This window comes from Haemorhous mexicanus, chromosome 9 (genome assembly GCF_027477595.1).
Source record: "Haemorhous mexicanus isolate bHaeMex1 chromosome 9, bHaeMex1.pri, whole genome shotgun sequence".
Lineage (NCBI taxonomy): Eukaryota > Metazoa > Chordata > Aves > Passeriformes > Fringillidae > Haemorhous > Haemorhous mexicanus.
In genome coordinates this window covers 9,378,260-9,403,186 of record NC_082349.1, presented here as the reverse complement: position 1 = coordinate 9,403,186, position 24,927 = coordinate 9,378,260, and the positions used below count along the sequence as shown (strand labels likewise).

General features: G+C 46.5%; 1 protein-coding gene across 7 annotated transcripts in view; it reads left to right on the top strand.

Moving 5' to 3' along the window:
- Window positions 1–20,584, top strand: part of MAST2 (microtubule associated serine/threonine kinase 2) — a 186,386-nt gene extending 165,802 nt beyond the window's left edge. For all 7 annotated transcript variants that reach the window (XM_059853908.1, XM_059853910.1, XM_059853907.1 and 4 more), the window contains 10 exons: window positions 178–300; window positions 2,515–2,624; window positions 4,660–4,814; window positions 5,817–6,121; window positions 8,740–8,955; window positions 10,717–10,943; window positions 12,451–12,573; window positions 13,304–13,440; window positions 13,681–13,868; window positions 14,559–20,584. In XM_059853908.1, the coding sequence (XP_059709891.1) occupies window positions 178–300; window positions 2,515–2,624; window positions 4,660–4,814; window positions 5,817–6,121; window positions 8,740–8,955; window positions 10,717–10,943; window positions 12,451–12,573; window positions 13,304–13,440; window positions 13,681–13,868; window positions 14,559–16,648 (3,674 nt within the window). In that variant the 3' untranslated portion in view covers window positions 16,649–20,584. The remainder of the gene's footprint in view (window positions 1–177; window positions 301–2,514; window positions 2,625–4,659; window positions 4,815–5,816; window positions 6,122–8,739; window positions 8,956–10,716; window positions 10,944–12,450; window positions 12,574–13,303; window positions 13,441–13,680; window positions 13,869–14,558) is intronic.
- The last annotated feature ends 4,343 nt before the right edge of the window (window positions 20,585–24,927 follow it).

Here is a 24,927-nt window from a genome sequence, read left to right as displayed (position 1 = left end):
TTTATCCTGCATGACCACTTTGGTAAAAGGATAAGTTGTTTCTCAAAATTCCTGGAAAATGTGTGACTTAAAAATACTCGAGTACATTCTCTTAGGCTCTTGATATTTTTAGGGTTTGTTTTTCATGTTATGCAAATGCTGAAAGAAATACTCTGCAATAAAAGGTGCTTATTTCAGGTAGTGCCTTTGAAGTGAAGCAGCATCGGTTCTTTAAAGATCTGGACTGGAATGGATTACTCCGGCAGAAAGCTGAATTCATCCCACAGCTGGAATCTGAGGATGACACAAGCTATTTTGACAGTAAGACTCGAGATTTGGCCTAAACAGCATCATATTTCTTGTGCATATTTCATTTTTGAAATTGTTAGAGATAAGTCATTTTAGAAATTGAATAAAACGCTTGATGGGAATTGCTTTAAAAAGTTTCTGTTGAATGCCAAGGAAGGTTTCTTTGAAGGCAAATTAATTTTAAATGAAAAAATGTTGCTCCTGGAGTCAGTTGGCCTTTCACTGGTGCCTGTGGTCCTGCCAGCCACAGGCCTGCAGTGAGAGGTGCTGCCATTGTCATGCTGGGTTCATTAAACTTCTTCCAAAGCATTTGGTAAATCCAAATTCCTTGAGTTTTTGAGCAACATGATCTTTCCCTAGTGACTCTTTTCAGCCAATAAATGTTTTAAAAAAACCCCAAAACAAACCCTAGACCTTGAAGACAAATATGTGGGGAAAATTCTTAAGAGATTTGAAGTAATTTGAATTATTTTTGCTGCAAGTGTATCGCTTTATTTTAGTATTGCTAGCTCTAATGAGATATGAAGTGTCTGTCTGGTGTGTAGAAATGTCTGGGAACTGCCATGGTATCAGTGCTATGGTATCAGTGCTATGGTATCAGTGCTATGTAAGATTCCTGGTATTTCAAGATAAGCACCAGACAGAGTAAGTGGTCTTGGGAGAGAAGGGAGGAGCATCAGGGGAGGGATGGACAGATCTCTGTTCCCAGAGCCTCTGCTCCTAACTTTTCTCATTTGACTTGGGGAGCTGAGCAGGTGGAGGGGGCTTGGCCAGGGTGAGGTCTTTCCCCCTCTCCAGCTGCAGAACAGGATACTGGCTGTTTCAGTTCTCTGAGAAGTGAAAATTTCTGCTCTACATCAGTAGAATCTCTCCCATCTTGGCCTGGTTGAATCTGTGTGAAGTACATTTTTTCTCTGCTCCTGTGCTTTGCTGACAGGGAAAGGAGGGAGAGAACAGCTGCCTCCAGTCCCTTGGCTCTCACACTGCACGAGCAGTGATTCCATTTAGATAGTGTTCTTCCATTTTGGGGAAGGGGCTTTAGGGCTGGGGCTTGTTTGGAGAGGTAGGAATGGGAGAGGGAGATGGATTGAGAAATCTCTGTGTGGTTACTGCAGAGAGCAGCTGGGGTCAAGCTGTGCAGAGGGAGCAGAGGTGGGGTTTCTACATGTGTTGAGGTTGTACTGGTGCAACACAGATGGAGAAACTGATGTGGTGGGCTGTTCTCACCACTAACTGCACTTACAGCGTGTGGAAACTTTGGTCACTGAGTTGGGTCAGTGACTGGCAGAGGCCCAGTGCAGCAGCCACGAGCAGATCCTGGTGGATGAAAGCAAAACCACTGGGTCTGTCAAGGCAGAACCATGGGAACCTCCCCACGTGTCCTGGCACACTCGGGGTCAGGGTGACCTTGGTGTGAGTCCTTTATAAAGGCTGGAATTCTCACATCAGGAAATATCTCACGTAGACACTGCTAGGACTTGGTGTTGCTGCTATAAACCCTAATGCAAAAAATGTTAGAATTTATAAAAGTAGCTTTCTGGCTGATGTGGTGCAGCAAATTTGGCTCAGTGTAGTTATCAGCTTCCTGTAGCCAAACTTATTAGTGCCCACCCCACAAAATCCAGTGTGGCTGGCTTAGAAATCCAGTGCTGCAAATCTCAAAGCACAAAATCTCTTTGGAAGAAGTTTTTGCATTAAAAATAGCTTTGCATATTGGCTGCTTGCCCATTTTCTTTCACAAAATCTAATCCTTTTCCTAGTTGCAAGACGGAAAAGAGAAGATTTTCTTTTGGGGTAAATATTTTTATTTTTTTAAGTAGGCTTGTATGTATGCATGTATGCAGGACAGACTGTATAATCAAAAAGCTGTTTATTGGGAAGTTGGACAGTGAATTGTTTCCATGTTTCCTTCCACTTGATTGTTTGCTGTAGGGAAGAAATATCCCTACCGTGAAGGGTCTGCAGGATTAGGCACCTTTTGAGTATCAGCTGCTTCCAGAATGGAATACAGCTGACAGGATAAGATAAATTCAGTGCCAAGGAGATATTCTTCACTGGCAATTGCACGGGATGAGCAAAAACTGGCTGGGTATGTTTCAGTGTTCAGGGAAATACCCTGCATGGTGTATAAACACTCCAAGTTCTTTAAGCAGACCAGAAGCAATGCTTGAGGTGTGAGTTGCCAACACTCCCCGCTCTGATGCAAGTGCCATGTCTTGTTCCCAGCCCGTTCAGAGCGGTACCAGCACCTGGATTCAGAAGAAGAGGAGGACACCAATGATGATGATCACGTGGAAATTCGGCAGTTTTCCTCGTGCTCGCCCAGGTTCAGCAAGGTGGGGACATGCTGACTTGTTGAAAGAAAACTATCTAGGGAGGAACACGCTTTCTTTGCTTCATATGGGGCAGATTTTAATCATGTGGTTGCTCTATGAGATCTCATGGTGTGTAGTTGACTGAAGAAAGAAAACCCTGCATGAGTTGTTTATTCTGTAGTAGTTTGTGGCCTGTTAAAAGGTGAGTGCCAGAATAATTGGAGAAGGACATTTTATATTTCTTAATGTTTCACCAATATGCAGGGCATTGTGGTGAAACATTAAGAAATAAAAAATGTCCTTCTGCATCTGATACAGTTTTTACCAATGACCTGGATGCTGGCATAGGGAGTATCCAAAACTTACTTACTTTGAGCAGTGTCATTCTGACAGGACCTTCCATGGGTGACATGATGATTTTGGGAAGAAAATCAATTCTGACATTTGGAATAAGGGTCTAAAATCAAAGGGGTAAGAGCATCAGTGAAGCTTACATCACTCATTGTCTCAAATACAGCCTGAGGAGCAGAAGGCAAGGTGACAATTTCAAAGAGAAGGGTCTTGGCACATAGTCCTTCACGAGTTAGATGGGCCAAATTATGAAAGCAATAGTTTTCCATACTGGGCTTACCAGTAGGAAGGCCATAGCTGGGGAATTCTGGTCTGTACTGGGCAATGTTTTTGAAAATGAACATGGACCATTAAAAGGGAGTCCAGAGGAAAACAACAAGAATGACCTGAGTTCTACAAAACATAAAAACTTTGGTGTTTTCAAATACATAACTAGAAGGAAAGGACTACATTGGTCTTCCTGATAAAATATAATATGTTTGGGAGGGGCAGAAGGGAGAAGAAATGCTGTTTTGAGGCTGCCACTTCATGAACAGTATTTCCCTCTTAGTGAGATGGGAGAAGGAATTTTACTTAGGAGCTCTGAAAGGTATTTTGGTTTTTCACAACAGTTCCTCCAGTTTTCCACTGCTGAAGTCAGTTTTTAAGGACCAGTTTGTTCTTTGTCCTCAACCAGGCTACAGTGCTTTAAATAACAGTTACTCTTAATTTAATGGAGTTGCTCCTGATTTGCATCACTAAAAGTATGTTTAAAATTGGACCTGAGGATTAGTTGGTGTTTTGAAAAAGTTCTCATGAGTACGTAAGAGTTTCTTTTCTCTGCCTTTTCTCACCATGAGTATTACTCATTTGTTAGATTGAAGCTTTTCTTTAGGATTCAATGTTTTTGCCACAAAGAGAAAGTTCACTTTTAATGAATTTATTTTAAGACCTGGAAAATTATACAGCATTTGTAATGTGGGAGGCATAAAAGGCTCATTATATTTTGAAATTCTTGTCTGACAATTCAGCCATATGATTTATTAATAGTTATCTTGTTGATGCTCTGAATTTTTAATAACATTATTTTCATTAATCTCTTCTTATGTAAATTAGGTCCACAGTCAAGTGTAGTTTTAAAAGGATGGATTTTTTTGCTTAATCATTTAATTATTTAAAGACGGCTGTAAAACCAAGAAAGGCACTTTCATTAAGCTGTCAGCATTATAGTAGATTCCTTGAGGAGGGCAGGACTTTTTTGTTCTGAAATAAGCTTGGGGCAATGCTGATAGACTGATAATGAAATGGGGTCATGAGCGTGATGCCTATCACTGAAGTGAATTTGTGTAGTAAGATTTCAAGATCCAGATGCCAGCCCTCAAGAGTTGTGCAGCTGTCTTTAGCAATAGCTCCTCTTGGATTTGAGAATGGTTAAAACCAAAAATCAAAGTAATTTCATGAAGTTTGTCAGTATTTCCGTTGTGTTTTCAAAGGAGAGGCATTGGGTGCTGTTGTAGAAAAGCATTTTAGTGTTTCTGAGGCTGGGCCTTTTTCCTTTCCTCCCTGGCACACCTGGAGCATGTCACACCTGCACTGTTACTTGGTCAAATAACATTACCAAGTTCAGGCGTTCGGGGGGATTTCAAGAGGAGATTTTTTCCCCTTGCTCAGAAAAGGCCCTGTGGGCTGGGTTTCCCTGCTCAGGAGGATCTTTTGCTGCACACAGGTGTACAGCAGCATGGAACGACTTTCCATCCACGAGGAGAGGAAGACTCCACCACCAACCAAGCGGAGCCTGAGCGAGGAGAAGGACGATCGGCTGGACAGCCTGGGGGGCTTGAAGAGCCGGGACCGCAGCTGGGTCATTGGCTCTCCTGAAATGTGAGTTCTGTGCCACTGAGTCTTCTGTTCTCCCACGGCAGCTAAGAAAGGCCAGCCAAAACTTTCTGTGACCAGTGTTTAGTGAGGAGAGCTTCTTATGTTGTATTTCTACAAGAGAAGCCTGGGTTGAATAGCTAAAAGTGAATGTGTAGAACCTATACAGTCCTTAAATGTATCTAGTTAAGTACTAACGTCATCTAAATGTATAGCAAATATTTTTAATGAATTTAAAGGTATTCTAACCTTAAGGGCAGATTTTATATATTACGTCAGACATGTACCCACATCAGTTTTTTTCTTAAATTAATGCAAATTCTGGTGTCGCCAGACTTTGACCTTTTGCTACAAAGCAGAGAAATCATTAGGGGAGTTCAAAGTTTCAAAAGTTCAGAATATGCCCGCAAAATCTTGTGCTCTAATAAAAAATGTCAGTAAAATATATGAATACTCACAATTTGGATACCTGCCATGTTTCTGGCATTACTGAAAACTTACTTTATAAAAGAGATGTCTCTCATTTTGTGCAACCTCCGTAAAACCTTTACACTAATGTTTGGCGTTAGAAAGAGAATAAAATGTGGCTCTGACCTAGTCTGTATGACTCCCTTAAAAATGTTTTACAGATTGCCCTCACAACTGAGGTGCACTTCATTTTGCATTGGGTCTTCCTGGCTTCAAAAGAAAAATTCAACTAATTCCAAAAGGAACATGGAGGATGATTTGTATTTTGCAACTGTGATTTTTAAAAAACCAATATTTAATACCATGTTCATTGTACTGTATGTTTTTTTGGGCTTATCCCTTCCTTTCCTAGAAGTTGGAAATCTAAATTCAAGTGATGCCCCAAGCCTTTGCTGTTTTAACTCCCAGTGTTGTAGCTTGGCCACCAAACTTCACCTTTAATTGGTTTCGGACGCCTGGGTTGGCTCTCTGTGCTGTTTTCACCCTTCCAAGCTGATCGTGGCCTGGCTCACCCGGGGCCCTGTCTGGTTCTGCCCGCAGCCTGCGCAAGCGCCTGTCCATGTCCGAGTCCTCGCACACGGAGAGCGACTCCAGCCCGCCGCTGACGGTGCGGCGCCGCTGCTCGGGGCTCCTGGACATGCCGCGCTTCGCCATCTCCGCCGAGGACGAGGGCGCCGCCCTCAAACGGCCCCAGTCCGAGGGGATGCTCCTGTCCACGGTGCAGGCACGGGAGGGGCTGCCCCTGCCCATTCCAGAGCAGCCTGTGGAGCACGAGCTGCAGCTGGAAGGGGATGCTGGAGCCACCACCCCCTCCACGGCCGCCGGCAGCGCCTCGGCGCTGACAGGTACGTGCTTGGCGTGGGGGCGTCCTGCTCCCCGAGGAGGTTGTGTTACCTGGCAGAGATGAGCTCTGTAAAGCTGGCTCTGGGTGTCAGGGGATGTGAGTGCCTCGTGCTATGTAGATATTTTAGTGTCGCTTTGTGGATGTGCTTGCCTTTGAAATAACGCCAGTGGTTTCATCTCCTCAAAATTGCATCTCAGATTTCAGTACTGTCACTTCAAATTGATTTAGGTCTTCACATGCTTGAGATTCATATGATCTATGCCTACTTACAACCACTGGGTGCCTACCTGAGACAGCATTAATTCAAGCATTAATCAGAACAGATCACTGCTGAGTTGGAGCTGGAGAACGTGGGTGTCAGCCATATCAACAGATCCCCGCTTCCTGTGGTTTTGCTCATCCCAAGAGTTTGGAGAGGCTTGAAATATGCTGGGGAAGTGGGGCTTGTGTCAGGGACATGCTACTTATTTTAACAGCCAAATACGCCGATATTCATCCAGTTGTTGTTTCAGAGAAGTGCAGCCTAAATTTAGTAGAGTGGCACTTAGAAGTCAGTGTTTGATTTCTCAGCAACTTTGACCATCCTGGGGCTTTTCCCCAGCTCTGGGCTGAGCTTGAACCTTCCTGTGGTGGTGCCCTGGGCTGCTGCAGTGCAGGGGAGTGTTCCCAGCTCCTGCCCCTTTCAGGGCATTGGGAAGGCAAGAGGGTGAAGCTGCCTGTTCTGAGAACAGAGGAGGCCAGAGCTGGGAACTGATGCAAAGTAGTAAGGAGAGGGGAAAAAAGGAAGTTTGGAACAATGGAAGAAAGAGGGGAAGTTGAAATGAAGGTTGGCAAGAGAAAATTCGACAAAGAAGGCATAATTAGGGGAAGGGCTAGATTGTAGGGTTGAATAACAAAGACTAACTGGGTAAGAAAATAAGGAATAAGTTGCTGGGACAAACTGGGAGCAAGCAGACAAAGCAGTTGTGATGCATTGAGAATGGAGAGGAAAGAGTACTGAGGGAGTAGTCAGAATGGCAGCAAGAATGGACAAGGTGGAGGGCACTGGGCAGATGTGATGGGGGACTGATAGCAGAAGGTGGAAATGCGCTAGAAGAAATTTGCCTCCAGAGTAAAGCCAAAGATTCCTACATCTTTTTACTCCTCTTCTGCAATCCAGTCTGTGAAATTCCTTCCTCCCATTCCCCTTCATTGCCCACGCTCCCTGAAGAGGCCTGGTGCTGCCCCCATGGAAAGAAGAGGTGCAAGGGTAAAGGAAGGAAGCTGCCTCATATTTGTTTGGCAAAGGTGCCATAAGTGAAACCTTGGGCTCTCAATGTCATGCTAAGAACCTAGAAACATGCTGTTAAAAATGGCAAGAACACTTCCATTGCTAATTTGAGTATCTGCAATGTGAGATTGGCAAAAATGAAGTTCTCCTGGGCAGCCTGCTCCCCTGAGCTCAATACATTAGAGCAGTCTTTGATCTAGTGCATGGAATCCAGGGATACCAGTGCTTCAGTGTCCCCAAGCCAGAGGCTTGAAAGGAGTTTAATTCCTGTCACTGTCTCAGACTGCTCCTCTAATTTATATGGCACCTTTTCCCATGCAGCCTCCAAATCCGGGTTCCTTATTGTCTGGGAGCCTGATTTCAAACCCTGTGCCTCTTAAATGTTGAACAAGCATCTGGTCCTGAGGTCTATGGGAATAGTGCTTCGAATTTTTATTTTCATGATACTTCCTGCTTCACTTAGTATGCACAGCAGTGCTGCCCACTTAAATAACGATGATCAATGTTTTGTTCTGTCCTCATTGTTCAAAATGTGGCCCTTAGGCTTTATTTATTGCATGCTGCTTAAAATTTGCTTTTGAAGACAGAATGATTAATTTCCCTTGTGGAGTTGCTGTGATGCTCACCACTTTCATTTCTAAGCACCTTGTAAATTCTAATTACTGTATTTTCACAGTGCCCCTTTAAGGTATCGCATGGGGGACTGAGGCACCGGCCTTGAGTACAGGACCCCCAACCCCCAGCATCTGCTGTTGTTACATGCCCAGTCTGATCTTCAAGAATACTTCGCATTTTATATATAATTGTAGCAGGTTAAGTAATTCAAGACTAAATTGCAACGGTGCACAGAAGGGGGCAAATTAAGGTTGTCTTTGCAATCCACATTTTTACTTTCCCTGACTTGAGTACCTTAGTATTCTCTTAAAGTGGATTTTTTATGTGCAACTCCAGTAGAAACTGGCTCTTCTATTTCAGGCAGTTTTAACTTAAAGATTGACAGTTCTTGCTGGTTGTAAAAATGCAGCACTTTCTATAAACCAGTTTTCGTCTGTGAACGATCCCATTGAAACGGTGTGCAGAAGAGCACCACGGCTTTAGGATTCATGGAACTGCCACTGAGCAGTGTGGTTTCATTAGTGAGCTTTTCCACAGAATAGAAGCTGCTAATTTTCTGTGTTCGGAATAACACCATTTCTGTAAATAAAAATTCAAGCCCTGGGGTTTCTTCTTAGGAAAATTTACTCTTGGACTTCATGTAAACATGACTTTGATTTAATGTATTTTGCCTGTAGGGGAATAGACTGTTAGGAATTCCCTGTGGTTCTAATCTGTTTTAATTTAAACTGTAGCTGGGAGCACTGCAGATTTCTCTGATCCACGAGCTCGCAGTAATAGCAATGAAGGCCCAGACTTTACCACTCCAAAAGCCATCAGCGATTTGGCAGTGCGGCGGGCACGACACAGGTTGCTCTCTGGGGAATCAGGGGAGAAACGCACCTCGAGACCTGTCAATAAAGTGATTAAATCAGCATCCGCTACTGCCTTGTCTCTCCTGATTCCCTCAGGTAAGAAATGCCTTGAGTGAGGCATTGTCAGAATCTGCAAGCACTAAACAAAAGGTCTGCAGACAGATCCTCCCCCTTTGCTCTCCTGGAATAAAGCCTTGGCTGGCAGGAGGGGAGAGAGCTAACTTTTACAGTCGGTTTCATATTTCCTGCTCGCAGGTTGATGAGCACTGCTGTGCCACAGACAGCAGCGCTGTGCGTGTGGTCTGACTGCAGCTTCTGCAAATGGCAGCTGGGCCCTGTTCTTCCCCTGGTTTTGTTTAAATTGACTCCTAGCTGGTCTCTAGACAATGGTGCAGCAAGGAGGTATAGAGACACAAAATCATTTTAACCCTCAAGGTGCTGTTTTTTGGGGTCACATGCTAACTACAGCGCTGTTTGGGAATGAAATGTGTCTGGTGCATTTATGTGCAGGGAAGTTTCAGAAACTCCAGATAACTTGGTTGAGATTGAGTGCTCAGGAACTGAACAGTGTAAGTAACTCACTAAGTCAATGCTGAACTGCTCACCTTCTTGGCCCAGCTCTGTCTACAAGCATAACCAGACCTTTACAATTCCCAATGCCAGGTAATAACTCCTAGAGAGCAGCTCAGCCATTCTGATCTGTGACAGACTGGTTCAGCAGAAGGAGTTTCTCCCCACAGGGATTTTGTCCCTTTCCAGAGGATAAGATCGTGCTGTATTTCCAGGGCTGTGCCTGTTCCTGCCTAGATGGGAGCAGGGAATGCAGCTGGGCCATGAGCAATGCCCACCCGTTCCTGCCAGCAGTGAGCTGGAGGCAGGAATGCGCCTGCTCTTGGCAGCCTTGTGGTGATGCACATCACATTTCTTGTGCTTTGGGCGTCGGTTGCTTTTTGAACTACGAACTCCCACATGAAAACCTCTAAAATGTGTATTTAACCACCCAGCAAAGGTTTCTCCAGAGCTGCTCTCATCTGCCAGGTAAATATGTGCTGGGTGATTCAGCAGGTGTTTCTTAATGGATTAGAGATTACCTTCTACAGCTGCATTTAGTATTCCTGCTCTTTGGGTTTATTTTACTGATGTTAACCAGCTTCACTTTTAAATGAGAGTTCTGTATTTGCTTTGTAATTTAAAAAGTAGATGTTGTTCCACCAGCAAGAAGAGTCAGGTAGTTTGTCTGACAGCCCAGCCCATGGCTTTTCATTTGGGAAACTCACACAAAAGTAACTTGTGAAGTTGCTTTTCAGTAGCAAAGTCCCTGCAGTAGCTAATATTTTAGCTATTTTTGCCCCTGTGAATTTAAAACGGTACCAAAACTGCCTAGACATAGTTGTTGTCTGATCACCTACTCATTCCTTTTGTGTTAATACTGACTGATTTGGGTTTATTCCAGCACCAGTGTATAACTTGCACAAAGATCTAGAGACATCTGATCTTCTGGAGAAGGATAATACATGATAGCCTGAAAATGGGGTGTTGCAGGATTGTGCCTAGAGCAAATGCTCATGATGGGTTGTAAATCCTGGAAAGAGAAGTAGAGAACACTGTGACCCAACCATAATTCTGTATGAGCAGTGCACTAAATGTACACCTCCAAATGTGCCTTTTTGAAAACTCTGCTGTTTGTATTACAAAGCATGAATTAGTTGAAGCTGCAGACAGACCCAGCTCTGGTGAAGGCCACCAGCTTTAGGACCATTAGCGGACACGGTTTCGTCGCTGTTCTCTAACAAGAATTTTCTCTCTTTCGGAGGCCTGTTTTCCTAATTTTTGCCCACCTTTATGTCATCACTGTAGATCACCACACGTGTTCTCCATTGGCCAGTCCAATGTCACCTCATTCTCTCTCCTCCAACCCATCTTCGAGGGACTCCTCACCCAGCCGCGACTTTTCTCCTGCTATTGCAAACCTGAAACCACCAATCATCATCCATCGGGCCGGAAAGAAATACGGTTTCACTCTGCGCGCCATTCGCGTCTATATGGGTGACAGTGATATCTACACTGTGCATCACATGGTCTGGGTAGGTCTCTGCTCTTCTGCACACAGGACCCTCGGGGCCACATGCATCTAGCCAGGGGTGTGGGGTTTAGCTTTAGAGATTGTGTTTTGCCACCTTGTTTTCTCTCTCCTTAATCACACCCAAAGTTGTCTTTTTGGTGGGGGGAACTCTAGATAAATAACTAACTAAATAAATAACAGCACTTTGGGTTTTCTAATAGTTTTCAAGCCCATCACAGAACCACAGCAACCTTTCTTTCCTTCTTTTCTCCCTGGTTACATGAATCCACCTTCTTTCACCTGCAGCACATCCTTTAAAGCATGTTTCTGTGTACACACCCTCTTTCTCTTTATTGGGGTTGTTGCATGAAGGTCCATTATAGCTAATTTATTCAGGCTTGTGTTAGTGATTATAACCTGCTTCTGATCAGTTCAGTCTGCTGGGGTTTTTCAAGCAGTCGCTTGGAATTGATTACAAGCCTTAAAGCATCACTGCTGCTATGCTGATTGCCATGGGATTTAGCTCTTGGCTTAGTTGTGAGCTGTGCTAAAAGGTCTGGTTTCCATGTCTGTATCACTTCCTTCCCACTGCTGCTGGTACTTGATCTCTGTGTTCCTTTTGTGTCAGTGTAGATGACTTCTAGGAATGATCCATTCCCTGAAGCAGTGTTGTTAGGATTGTGTAGGTAGGGAGAATGCAGTCAGGGTAAAGGTGATTTATTCTTTCCCTTGCACTTCTGTGTTCATTAGGTAATATGGACTTCACACCCTTTGGTCCTTATTTAACACTCATTCTGGGAGAAATAATCTGAAATTGAATTTTTGCCTTGCCCCTCCCTTGCTTTTCTTGAGCAATGCTGGGTTTACCAAGATACTTATTTGGAATCTTTCCTGGCTAGAGGGAGAGATGTGCATTCCCTTGCACATCTGTCTCCTCATGGTGAAGGAGGCTTACATTCCTGACCAGGGACAGGGGAAAGGCAGTGTGTTCACAGGAGAAAAGTCTTGTGTTGGATAGGTTAATAAAGGATGGAAAGTAGAAAAAGAAACTCTGTTTGGGATGAGATGCAATATAGGCACCTTAATCACATGGCAGAGTCTTCCTTAAAAGTCTGTTGGCCACCTTGGGTTCCAGCATGTATATGGAAGGATGCTGGATTTGGGATGGCAAAGAAATTGAAAGAGACTGAATGTTTGTCTGGAAATCAAGAGCATCTGGGTAACATTCCTGCGTGCTGTAAAATTTTTGGAAGTGTGTTAAGTCTTTTGCTTTGAGAAGAGCTGGTCTCTCGATCAGCTTAACCATCCTGGCTGCCTTGGATCAGGATAAGACTGGTGGGATGCTGGGGAGGGGTGGAAGAGTGCAGGGTTTTGTGCTTGTCCATGCCAGGGGTGATCTCTTTCCCCCTTCTCAGAAGCAGCTGGGGCTGGCTGTGGCAGGAAGTGGCACGGATGGGCTTTGAGTCCCATCTGGGCCAGTGGCCCTGCACATTCCCCTTCTCAGAGCAGTCACCCCTTGTTGTTGGCAGCACGTGGAGGAAGGGGGTCCGGCCAACGAAGCAGGGCTGCGGGAAGGGGACCTGATCACCCACGTCAACGGCGAGCCGGTGCACGGGCTGGTGCACACCGAAGTGGTGGAGCTGATTCTGAAGGTAGGGGCTCAGCACCGTTACATTTTGGAAAACATGAGCAGCTTGTTTAAAATGTGGGTAATTTTGGCATTGTCTGAAATACAAGTGTGCGCAAAGCACCTGGTGGTATTTAAGAGCAGCTTTGTACTGGTTGGTGTTGAAATTATCCAGTTAAATGACTTGTGTTTGATACCTCTCTGAGCAGAATCTGTTTGCAGAAAAAAACCCCAAAGTTCTGGACTGTTCCAAGAGACAGACGTCTTTGGGATTGCAAATAGAGGAGCAGTCAGGATTATTATTTTTTTAACATGAGTGAGACAAGCCATGCTCTGTGTTGCAGATTCATCATGATAGATGCCTGATATGTTCTCATCTGCCATCAGTCAGAGCACTGGGAATAGGATTGGTGACAGAATATCACTTTGTTCAAGTTTCCAAGTATTACAAGTATTAAATTGAGTCATTTGGGATCTCAATGGGAGAGGTCAGATGCTGTGTTCTGCCTGCTCTGGGAAGCTTTACCTACCAGCTGGGGTCTGAGCTAATCATTTGTGAAAGCCTGACTAACGAGGGCTCTCTCTCGGCAATTCCTTAATAAATGATAGGTGGAAATGCTGAGGGGAAAAATGGAGTTTGACAAAGGGTTACAAAATGGCAGGCAGCAATAAACTAGCAGCCTACCTGCTTTGCCTGCAGATCTGCTTCAAATAACCATGTTTTAAGCAATGTCTCTTTGTCTTGTGTCTGACAGAGTGGAAATAAAGTGTCCATCTCCACCACACCATTTGAGAACACATCCATCAAAGTTGGTCCAGCTCGAAAAGCCAGCTACAAATCCAAGATGGCTCGTAGGAACAAGAAGAGCAAAACAAAGGATGGTCAGGAAAGGTTTGTTTTGATGTTTCTCTGTTAAAATTAAGGGGTCATCAAGATAATGTAAGAGATCCTTAGAGAGATCTTGTCAAATCCATTTGCAGATAATGTATATCTGCAGGTATGTACTTTAGTTCTTCCTTTCTTCCTTTTCTTTTTTTCTCTTTTACTGTGACACAAAATTGACTGAAATATGCTAGCAAAGGTAAATAAATCATTTGGGATTGTAAACACCTTATGAATGCTCTTCCCCAGTAAGAAGAAGAGTTCTCTGTTGAGGAAGATCACTAAACAAGCATCGCTGCTTCACACCAGCCGGAGTTTATCGTCCCTGAACCGGTCTCTGTCATCTGGAGAAAGTGTGCCTGGCTCTCCAACTCACAACCTGTCTCCTCGGTCACCAACCCAGAGCTACAGATCCACTCCAGAGTCTGTACACTCAGGTAAAAAAACAAAACAAAACTGAGCCAAAAAATCCAGTCAAACAAGTAAAGAAAATACTGGAGGAGACTTTTGCTGATTGATTAATTTTGGAAATAAAATACACAGCAGCAGGTAGCAGGTCTCTTTGTGAAGCAAATGACAGCTGTGATGTCGATTACCTTAAGGATGGATGTGTTCTTTTTCATTGATTCATTTAAAAATGAGAATCCATACATCCTTTTAAGAATGCACTTGCTGTACTACAGCATCCTTCCACTTTGATGAAAATGTGTGTTATAAGTCGCAATCTTTTCATTGCAGTTTGACACATTTTCTGCGTTCAGAGAAAAGAAATCAAAACAGTGTGGCAAAGTCATATTTGAAAATTGAATCAGCTGCTGGAATAAAGAGATTTGCATCCAGAGAATAGCAATGAAACACGTGGTTTGTCTGATCAAAGGGGGTTTTTTTCCAGAAAAGTGTTCTCATAGCTGAATGTTTCTTACTGTGCTCTGGAGTTGGGTGCTAATGATGTGAATTTCCATCAGAAGCCTGGCAATGTTGCCTTCAATATCACTGCTGTGCTTTGGAGTAACACAGCATTGTGTCTTGACTTATTTTCAATAACTTGTTTTAATGGCCAAAAATGTATTAATCTTCTTGGTATTTTTTCTTTGTTCTTTTTGTGTTTTTTTTTTTTTTCTATTAAGTTGGTGGCAATTCTTCTCAGAGCAGCTCTCCCAGTTCCAGTGTTCCCAATTCTCCAGCCAGCTCTGGACACATCCGACCCAGCTCCCTGCATGGCCTAGCACCAAAGCTCCAGAGGCAGTACAGGTCTCCAAGGCGTAAATCTGCAGGAAACATCCCTCTGTCCCCGCTGGCTCACACTCCATCACCAACCCCACAGTCCACGTCACCGCAGCGCTCCCCATCTCCTTTGCCAGGACACTCAATTGGCAGCTCCGGTATCATCCAGTCTTTCCCAGTAAAGCTGCACTCCTCTCCACCACTGGTGAGACAAATTTCTCGCCCCAAAAGTGCCGAGCCCCCTCGGTCTCCTTTGCTGAAGAGAGTGCAGTCGGCTGAGAAACTGGCTGCCTCTCTGTCCTCTTCTGAGAAGAAGCTGGGCTCCTCACGGAAGCATAGCTTGGATATCTCCCACTCTGAGTTCAAGAAGGAGATGTTACAGCGGGATCCCAGCCTCCAGAGCCTGCAGGAATCTGCCAACGAAACGACGGGCGGCAAACTCGGGCTGGCGGAAAAGGGGATGCTGCAGAAGCCGGGCTCGCGGAAGCTGGGTGCCATTCGGCAGGACAGGGTGGAGAGGAGGGAGTCCCTGCAAAAGCAGGAGGCCATCAGGGAAGTAGATTCTTCTGAAGATGAAACAGATGATGGTTCGGAAGATAGTCAGGATGGGAGAAGGGTGGACAAGCCCCGTGGCAGTGGAGACCAAGGCTCGGATTCTTTTAATGAGGATAATAAGTTTTCATCTAAATTGGAAAGCAAGGATAGTATTGAAGATGATGCCTTTCTACCTGAAGATCCAAAAGGTACAGAAGATTTGCAGAAGGGAAATACTCAACAAGCAAAGCCTGTTTCAGAGCTGCTGCAAATCAGTGTGCACCCCTCCCCAACAGAGCTCCCCTCAAGAACTGCTCCAGAAAAACTAGCTAGTTCAGAAAAGCCATCCCTAAAATCAGAAACAACTGCAAAGGAGCATAAATTGCCAGAAAACAAAACTTTGGAGTGTTTTGGTCCAAAAGACAGGTCTTCTGAAGCAGTCAAAGATCTTGGGAGCACTCCAGGTACTCAAAAACCAGTAGATCTCACAGAACGTATGCAGTGCCCATCTATCAAACTCCTGGAACTTGAAGAAGGTGATTCTTCTGGGGCCTCCTGTGGTAAACTTGACTTGAAAGAGCCTGTGCTAACAGAAAGCAGTCAGAAAAAGCAGGATTCCAAACCTCTGCTGGCACTTTCCTCATGGTGCCCAGCAAGCACGAGCACTCCTGTCGCGGTGAGCCCCCCGGACCGCGGCCAGAAGGGTCGTGAGGAGACACCTCAGCCTGTGGAACAGCACAGCTCCTCATTTCTGTCTCCTGGGAGCGCCAGTGAAACATCCCAAAGAAGTCCTAGCCCTGACAAGCAGCAGCCCAGCTCATCCCAGGCAGAGGATGCTTTAACCTCCAGCAAAACCAGCCCGGCAGGACCCGTGTGCTCCCCTCTCCCCATCCCCGGTGCCATCTCCGTGTCCCAGTTGGTGCCCCTGGCCCAGAGTGTGTTGGGCCCTTTGAAGCTCAGTATGTCTGGGTCTGGAGAGGTGGAAACGAGAAAGGATTTGGGTGCCCACTCTAAAGAGGAGAGAGATTTGAAACAAAAAAGGCAGGAAATTTCACAAGTAGGAGAATGTCAAGAGAAAGCCAAACCCTCTGGCACAGATGATCTGACCACGACGAGTGGGTCCCGTGCAGAGTCCTTACACCCAGCAAAGCCCTGGGAGGCAGTGTGTCCTGTGGGGGCCAAAAAGGAGGCAACATGTCCCGTGGTGGTCAAAAAGGAGGCACTTTTTTGCAGTGCTAAAGCATCTGAGGCGTTGGCAGGGAGCTGCAAAATCACTCCGTCAAAAGAGCTGTCTCATGCTCTTGGACCAGCAGCTCTGAGAGCATCTCCTCTGCCAGATGGCAGCACGAGGCCCTCTAAAGAAGGGACTCTGGCACAAGCAAAAAGCAAAGAGGTTGGGAATCAGTTAAAAATACAAGACTTTCCCCTGTCACATGATGATGCTGTAAAGAAAACATAGCAGCATCGCTGGTACTCATGGACTGGAGCGTTCTACATTCAAAATAGAGACTGCATGTTTGAATTTTGTAATATACACTAATATAAAATAGAACTTGTGTACATCTATTTTTGGGAGGGTTTTTTTCATACTGTTTTTTGTGTTTTTTCATCCTTGCTATTCTATTTTTGTACACAGTAGTGCTTGCTGTTTGAGGTCTCTTTAGAACAGGGTATCTTTAAAGCAGGGCTTAAGAAACACTTTGGTTTCATTTTTTTCCCTTCCACACCTTTTATTTTGCCTGAGTTTAGGGCCTGATGTGCTCCTCCCTCTAATTCTGCATTTATTTGAGATCCCAAAAATTCTGTGTGCAAAAAAGGCAGCTTGTTTTTAAATTTCTGCTTTTCAGCATTCTCTTTGAAATTCCATTGAAATTCACAAATGTCAAGTTTTTGCTCCAGTTTTACAATCTGATGTCCCTTGACAAGAATGAGAACCTATCCTCTTGTCTGCAAGTTGTTCTGAAAATACAGACCCTCTTTGTGCAAGTAAAACCTCTTTGTCACCATGTGTCTGCACAGTCCTGTGTCCTTAGAGGATGTGGAGACAAAGGACTTGACTGGAGAGACTGGACAGAGAGAGATCCCTGTCTTCTCTTTAAAACAAGTAAGAGTATTTTTCAATGGAATTATCAGAAAGAGAAATCTCCAATCCATGAGCTGGCTTTTTTGGGGATTGTTTTTACTTATCTGTATGGTACACATGGCAACTTTTCCCTCTGTTTTTAAAATTTTAGTGATGTTTTATCTTCCTTTCTCTGGCTTCAATTCATAACTTGCCCGGCCTCAGAGTAAGTGACCCCAGGAAAGGGGTGCCTGTAGGTTGGTTTTAAAGTAGAAAAATTTGTAGTTGCATATTCTCCAGTGTGTCTGGCAAAGTTATCTCAATGAAAAACGACCTTTGGAGACTTTTCCTTCTCTTGGTGAGTCTAAATAGGTAGGGATTTTAAGATGTCCCTTAACATTTCTGAACTGGGGCTTGGGAAACTTGCTGAGTTTTCTGAATCTGCCCATTTTAAAAACAAACCTATGAAGAGTTCAGACTCCTCGAGCTCTGTGGTCAAGCTGCAAGCAGACTTTAAAACACGTGTGATATTTTCAGATTTCAGCTTTAATAGCTAGATCATTTCCACTGCTGAGGTCACTTTGCATTAAAAGCTTCCTCTTTGCTCCTAGGTTTAGACATTGCTTTGCTCTAAGTGTGACCGACCCTGGGTGACAGTGCTCCTTGCTGAGGATTAGACCAATAATAATGCACCAATAAATGTGTCGAGTGGTGATACCTGTAGCACTGTAAGCCATTTCTTCATCCAATTAAAGGTTCCTCTCAATGAACACTCCCATCATTTGTCCCAGATTGTGCTCAGCTTGTATCCTCATCTTGTCTGAGTGGATCTCCCTGCGGATCACCGCGAGGGATCGCTCCCTGCTCACTGGCTTACTCTGTTAGAAGCAGAATGACTGTGCAACAGTATTCCAGGCTAAAACCCATCTCTGTTGGCCTGATTTCCTTACACTGCTGCTTCCTTCACTGTCTTGGCTTTCTCTGAACTTGAAGTTTTGATTCGTTTCCCCTGAATGCAAATATGTTTATTATATAGGAATATATTTTCTCCATCTCTTCTAATCTGATTTTGGTACAACCCACAACTCGAAAAAATCTCTGGAATCTCACCCTGTTTCTTTCTGTGTAGCAGTTGATTCTCCCCATTATATACTTGATTTTGGCTGCTTGGATTCAATTTCTGGACCAAGGTTTGGTTTGGTTTGAGCTTTTTTTTTTTTAACATGTTTAAATGAGTGTTTACTCCGTGTGTCAGTGTGAACATGTATGGTGTTGCTACTACACTAACCAAAGCCTCAGCGCTCCCAGGTAACACTGAATAAACCTGGTTGTGGTGGTACTGAGAGCAGAGCCTGCTGTGCTCTCTCTCTGCTCTTTTCCCTGGAATTCATAGGCTGCTCGTATACACTTGGTTTGCAATTACAAACCACAGTATTTCCACTGCCTTGTCAGGGTCCTGGGTGTCTCCAGCGTCTCCAAGTGCTCTTGGTGGTGAGCATCATTCAGTGCTGATTTAGAGCAGTAGCAAGTAAGGAACAGACTTGGCAGGATCTGGTACTTGCCTGGCTGGTTTTCTCCCTGATGGGTTGATCTGCTAAAAAACTGTTGAGAAACAGCGCAGGATATTATGGCATGGACAGGAATAGTGAAAAGTGGATTTGGCATCCTGAGTCTGTGGTAATTACAAAGACAAGCCTCCTTGACAAGCTGATCTCCTGAGAGCACCTGACCTTGGCGAGATGGAAGTGTCTGTGTAAATTAAGGAGTTGTGTGAGGACGTGGTCTGACCTGGCTGTTCCCTGGGTGGCAGGTCCCCCTTTTCCTTCTGTGTTTAAAAAACCTGAGGAGAAGACTCACTGCTCATAGGAGGTGAGCACGGGGTGTGAGCCAGGCTGGGTAACCTGGTTCATCCCCCACGGGCAGGGGTGGGACCCTGTGACAGTACCAGCTGTAAGCTGCTGACTCCCTGCCTTTGCAGGCACTGCTTCCCATGCTGAATTGCAGAATTATCCTTTCCTAGGCATAAAAGGAAGAGTGAAAACCCTTACTATGTCACAGCTTTTGCTGCTTTTGCCTGTGTTGGCCAAAGAAAAGGTGAGGTATGTGTTTCGTTGCCTCTTTTGTAGCTACGGTACAGAGAGTGGTCAGTGCAATTAAAAATCCCTGGTTTTTTGGAAGCCAAAGCCAAACAGCATTGCCAGGAAAGCATTCTAGTGAAGAATCCCCTGCTCTTGCCCAGTCCTGCAGTTTCCCTCAGTGTGCCAGGTGCCCCATCATCCCTGTTCTACCTGCTGTCAAATTTACATGGCGCACTTTAGCAAAAGGTTTGGGCAAAAAGACTTTCTCTATTAAATTTTGATAGTAAGCCAGGTAGATACACCAAGACTTATTCCTTGCTCTGCTATAAATTCCTTAAATACCTTCTCAAAAAAAAGCTTGCAGTATGTGCTGGGAAGGAACAGGATGTTGGAAAAGCTGTGTCTGAGGGGCACGAGTGTGTTCCCAGTGCCGAGTCAGGCAGGCCCAAGGGGGGAGCCACAAGCGTGAGGTGTGTGTTTGGTGAATGAGCCGTGCATGTCACCATCCAAGTGTGCTGCTCTCCTGCTTTGTTTCCCTCTTCCCTTCTGTCAGCTTGGATGTGTCTCCTGCTCCTCACCTGCGTTGGGATGGCAGTGCCTAAGCTGGTTCGGCCTCCACAGCTCCTCTCTGCTCCTGCATCCCTGCCCTGTGCCTCAGTGTTATTTTTCCCTTTGTCTCTTACTGTTGCAAACTAAGAGAAATGGATGATATTTATTGTAAATATTAGACTTTAGTGTTGTACTGGCCACTCCTGGGTCTGAATGTTGAAGGCCTTTGGCTGCTGCTGTACTAAAGAGCGCTTGTGGGGGAAGGGGTAGGAGTGACCTGTGGGTTTGTTTGCCACACTTGCATTAAGGTGTGATTTGGAGTAATTTTTTTTTGTTTTGTTTTGTTTTGTTTTTCTTCCGAAGAGGGGAGGATAAAGTCTTTCTCTGGTTTTCTCTTACTGGATGTGAAGGATAATTCTGTACTTCTAGTAGAAGATTTGACAGAAGTGTGTGTTTACGTTGTGTTCGATTACCATATCCAGGTGGCTGTGAGAGCACCTCCTGCGCTGGGCTCTGCCAAGCCGTGTCACTCAGCACTTAGCTAGATAAGAGAAAGTGTGGAATTTCTGTGTTTTTAGAAACTTGAACAATTGCCACATAATAGCGGTGCAATAATTTTTATTCATGTTGTACCTGCATGTCGATGTTCAAATCCTCCTCCAAAATAAATAATTTTTTTTTTTTTTTTTTTTTACATAAATCCAAACTCGTGTTTGTCTCTTGCTTGGTCTCCCCTCAGTTTTTCATAGCTCTGGTGGTGGCTGTGCTCCCAACCTGCCAGCTCAACCAGCTGCTTGATGGGGCAGAAAATGGCCTGTGGAGTGTCTGGGTACAGGAGTAACTCTGCCAGGCTCTTTGGGATTTTCTGCTCCACAGGCCAGCTGTGTGGCTAAGCCAAAGCTTTCTACTCTGGAACTCAAGCCCAGAATTTGCCATCTTCCACCACGTCTGTAAGTTTACAGTGTTTTGTGTCCCTGCTAATGCAGGGTCCTGATGGTAAAAACATGTAAGGGGTGAAAGGGTAAAAACCTGTCAGATGTGAAACTTGGCTGAGTGAGATGAGGATGTGACTGGCCACAACTGCACACCATGTCTGATGGGTGCAGGAATTAGATACACAATAAAATCCAAAGGGCAGGGGCTTGATGTGGGCTTGGATTAGCCATGGGGCAAGAGCCAGCAGGTGCTACACGGCCCCTTTTTCACCCACTCATTCAGGCAGCCTTGGTGCTGCACCACCCAAAACCTTTCCAGAAACAGATCTTTGCTTTTAACATTTGCAGGTGTGTGCCCTCCACATGGAAAAGCCTTCCAAGGCTATTCCCGTCCTTGGAAATAGAGCTGGGGAGACGTTCATGTCTGGGGGGATTGGACTAATCCTCATTCGCTGCTGCCAAGGATGCTCAAAATATCCCGTGTCTCCGTGCTCCAGAGACGCTGCGGAGCGGGAATCGGGGGCGAAGCTCGGCTCCGTCCGCAGGAGATTTGCGGTGCCTCTGCCGGCAGCCGCTCGCTGGGCGTCATTGCTGACGTGCGCTCATGAAAGAGAGATGCTCCTGCCCACGCCGAGCGGGCCCGGAGGGACGGGAGAGGGCGAGGGGACAGCGGTGCCTCCCCGGGAATAACCCCCCTGTCCTTCACGGCAAAGGCTCCCCGCTCCCGGCTGCGGGCGAGGAGCAGGGGCTGGCTCTGCCCCACAGCCCAAACCCAGAGCATCACCTGCAGCAGCACACAGCCTGAGGTGGGAGCAGCGCCCTGGATGAGCACAGTTCGGTGCAAGGGCTTTTCAAATTACATTTTCATGGCAACAGAGATATTTTTCTCCTTTTTTAGGGCTCACTAGCTGGAATTTAATTATGGTTATTTTCAAGATATTTTTCTCCTTTTTCAAGGCTCACTAGCTAGAGTTTAATTAGGGTTATTTTAACATCCACAGCTCTCCTGTAGAGGTTTCCCCAGCCAGGAATAGGTAAGACTCAGTTCACAACATCTTCTAGAGGATTGAGCTACAACAACTAAGGGCCATTTTTTCCTCCCAAATGATGGCATGGAAGTGGCAGCCAGTGCACTTTGGTGCCCACTTGCCAATGCTGAGATTTGACTCCTTCCCCAGGATCAGAGGGTGTGGGTGAGTCTCTGGGGAAAGTCCCACTGCCAGCAGCCTGCCTGCCTGCAGCAAACCTGGAATCTTGAAGGTGGGAACTGGGGGAAACCAGAGCATTCTGCACAGGTGCACTGTTGGTCAGAGCATGGAGCTGATGGGTTTGATCCCTGTATGGGCCATCCACTTAACAATTGGACTCATGGTCCTTGTGGACCCCTTCCAACTCAGAATATTCTGTGATTCTGTAAACAGTCTGCCCAGAATGGAAGCCACAGCTGGAATTGCTGTTGGATGCACTGGGGACTCCAGAGGAACCTGAGGCCCCTCAAGTGCTGCACCCCACATTGCTGCCTGTTCCCGTGTGGATCCAGGGCACTGAGGGCAGGGGCTCAGCTCGGGGGGATGTGCAGGCGTCTGTGGCTCCACAGGGTTTAACTCTTCCCATCTGCCTCTGCTCTGGGCAGCCTCACTCCCTGTGACCATGGGAGCACCCAGGGCTGGCCTGCAGCCACCCCCTCTCCAGCCTCCCTCATGTGCCAGTGGGCTTTATATTTTAAATGCTGATTAGGGCTGACCTCATATTTCAGAGCTTACTTCATAGTCACTAATGAGGGATTAGGAATGTTAAGCTAATTAGCAATCAGCAAACGAGGGCTCAGTCAGTCTCCTCAGCCTGACATGCTGTCAATGAACGAGTTATTTGATGATTATCGTAAACCTGCTCAAACGGGCTGCCTAATTCTGATGGGCAGCAGGGAACCAGGGCGAGCTGCAGCCCAGGTGATGAGAGCTCACAACCTCACACAGCCCTGGCCACTCTCCTCAGACTGGAGGGTGCAGGACCCCTGCTCCTGGAGCCAAAGGATTTAAATAAGTAAAGAAATTGGGGTGGTTTTTTTTTTTCCCATCTCAGATTTGTTGAGTTATGATCCAAACTTCCCAGCTGGACTGGTTTGGGAGAAGCTTTATCTGATGGGTCACCTGACAAGAAATTTGGCCACCCCTGGATGCTGTTCAGCTCCAAAAATACCCTCAAACCAAACCTTCCCTGCTGGGAAGCCTCCTCCCAGGCCAGCCAGAGCAGCCTGGCTTTCAGCTGGGTTTCAGCTCCCTGGATTATTTATTATCCCATTATTTTGATTTTCTCCCACACCCCACCCTCCACTCCATGAGGGAAGCAGGGCAGCCAGGGTGTATAATGAGGTGGGACGTGGGAGGGTAGCAGGGACCTGATCAATATTTCAGTCTGGAAAGGGGGAAAAACCCCAAACCCCCAATTATAAAACCCCAGAGTGCTTGTGGGGATGAAGCATAAGGGGAAACGAATGGGACTAATGGGCTGTCCTGGCTCAGGAGGGATGCAGGGATGCTGGGCACTTCCAGCTGTTTCTCTGCTCTTTTCAGGGTACTGAGGACCCAAGGAAGCTCCACACCTGCTGATGGCCCATGTGGATGGGGTGCTCAGCCTTGTGCCAAGGACACACTCCGGCTGTGCTGAGGGGCAGGTTTGGAGAGAAAGAAGGCATGGGAACCAGGGGCATTGCTGTCAGGCCAGTGCCACTGCAGGTCTCTGGGAATGAGGGAGCTGCCTCTGCCCTGGGCACAGCTGTGCTTTTTGCTGGATGATTCCAAAAAGGGCCATTTTCAGCTCCTGGATGTGGGGGTGTGGGTGGTGGCAAAGGCTGGATGGATCTGGGGCAAGGACTGAGCAGGGATGCTCCTATTGCTGCCTGAAACCCATTTTCCTGACTTTCTGGGGGGAAAAGTAAAGCTTTCTTTTCCTTTGCAGCCAGTTTGGACAGAGGTTTCTCGCCCCCAGGGGCTCAGCGTTGGCCAGGACGTGCGGCTGTGACCTCCTTGCTGCCGGGGCTGGATCCATCCTGCCTCTCGTCCGTGCCCTTCCCATGTGCCACCCCAGCCTGGCAGACTGGGAGCTAAAAATAAGTGAAATGCAGGGGATAACCGTGTGCCTAAATATATCCCTTCTTTAATTAGCACCAGGCGACTGCCTGGCAGTCACGTCCGTCTGCCCGCTAATCCCTGAGCTGGGCCCGCGTCACGGGGCTCCCCCGCCGGGCTCCCGTGAGCCCGGGCACGGAGCGTCCCCGCCGGCTCCGGCGCTGACCTCGGTGAGGGGAGGCGCCGGGGACGGCCGGCGTGGGAGGGTGACACCACACAGGGGTCACAGCAGAGTGAGGAGGGGCAGGGGTGAGGCGGGGGCATCGTCCTGCCGGTGCTGAGCTGTGCGAGGTGGGGGACAGGCAGGAATGGTGATGCCCTGGGCCGGGAATCCCTCTGGCTGTGGGATGATCTCCCGTGGTGCTGCCTGGGGAGCTGCCCTGTGCAGGGCTGGGGCTGAACTCGGTGGGGTCAGGCTGGGAGAGCTCCCTCCTCCTCCGGATCTCACCTGGAGCATCCCTGACTCTGGCTGGTGCTCACCCCAGGCAGTGGGTCAGGCAGGATTTAACCCATCGCAGCTGCATTGAGCTCCGTGGTCCTTCAGGGCCTTGGAAGTTGGAGTTGCACCCCAGCTGCTGGTTTAGCATCTTTCTCTATTTCTAATACAGACACACCAATAACTCTTTCTGTTTTGGCCCCTAGCAAAGGCATTGGATGCCATCAGGAAGGGATGAGCTAAACCTATGGGCCCTGTGGCTGCAAACCCTCCTCTGGTCAGTAGCCCTTCTCCTTCCCTAAAAGGCTGGGTTTTCCCCAAAACCAGCTTCTGGGGGGCTCTGTGAGCAGCACAGTGGGGCAGCATCCTGAAGGGTCTTCCTTTGGGTTCCCTCAGATGACCAAGCCATCCCTGCTGCTGGCAGCGAGGACATGGGGTCTCACTGCTCTGTGAGTAGGTCTGGGCTTTGCTCTGGACACCCCTATTGATCCTGCAGGAGAAGGTCTCTGGGAAAGGTGCTGCCATCCCAGGGAAATGCAGCAGAAGGTGG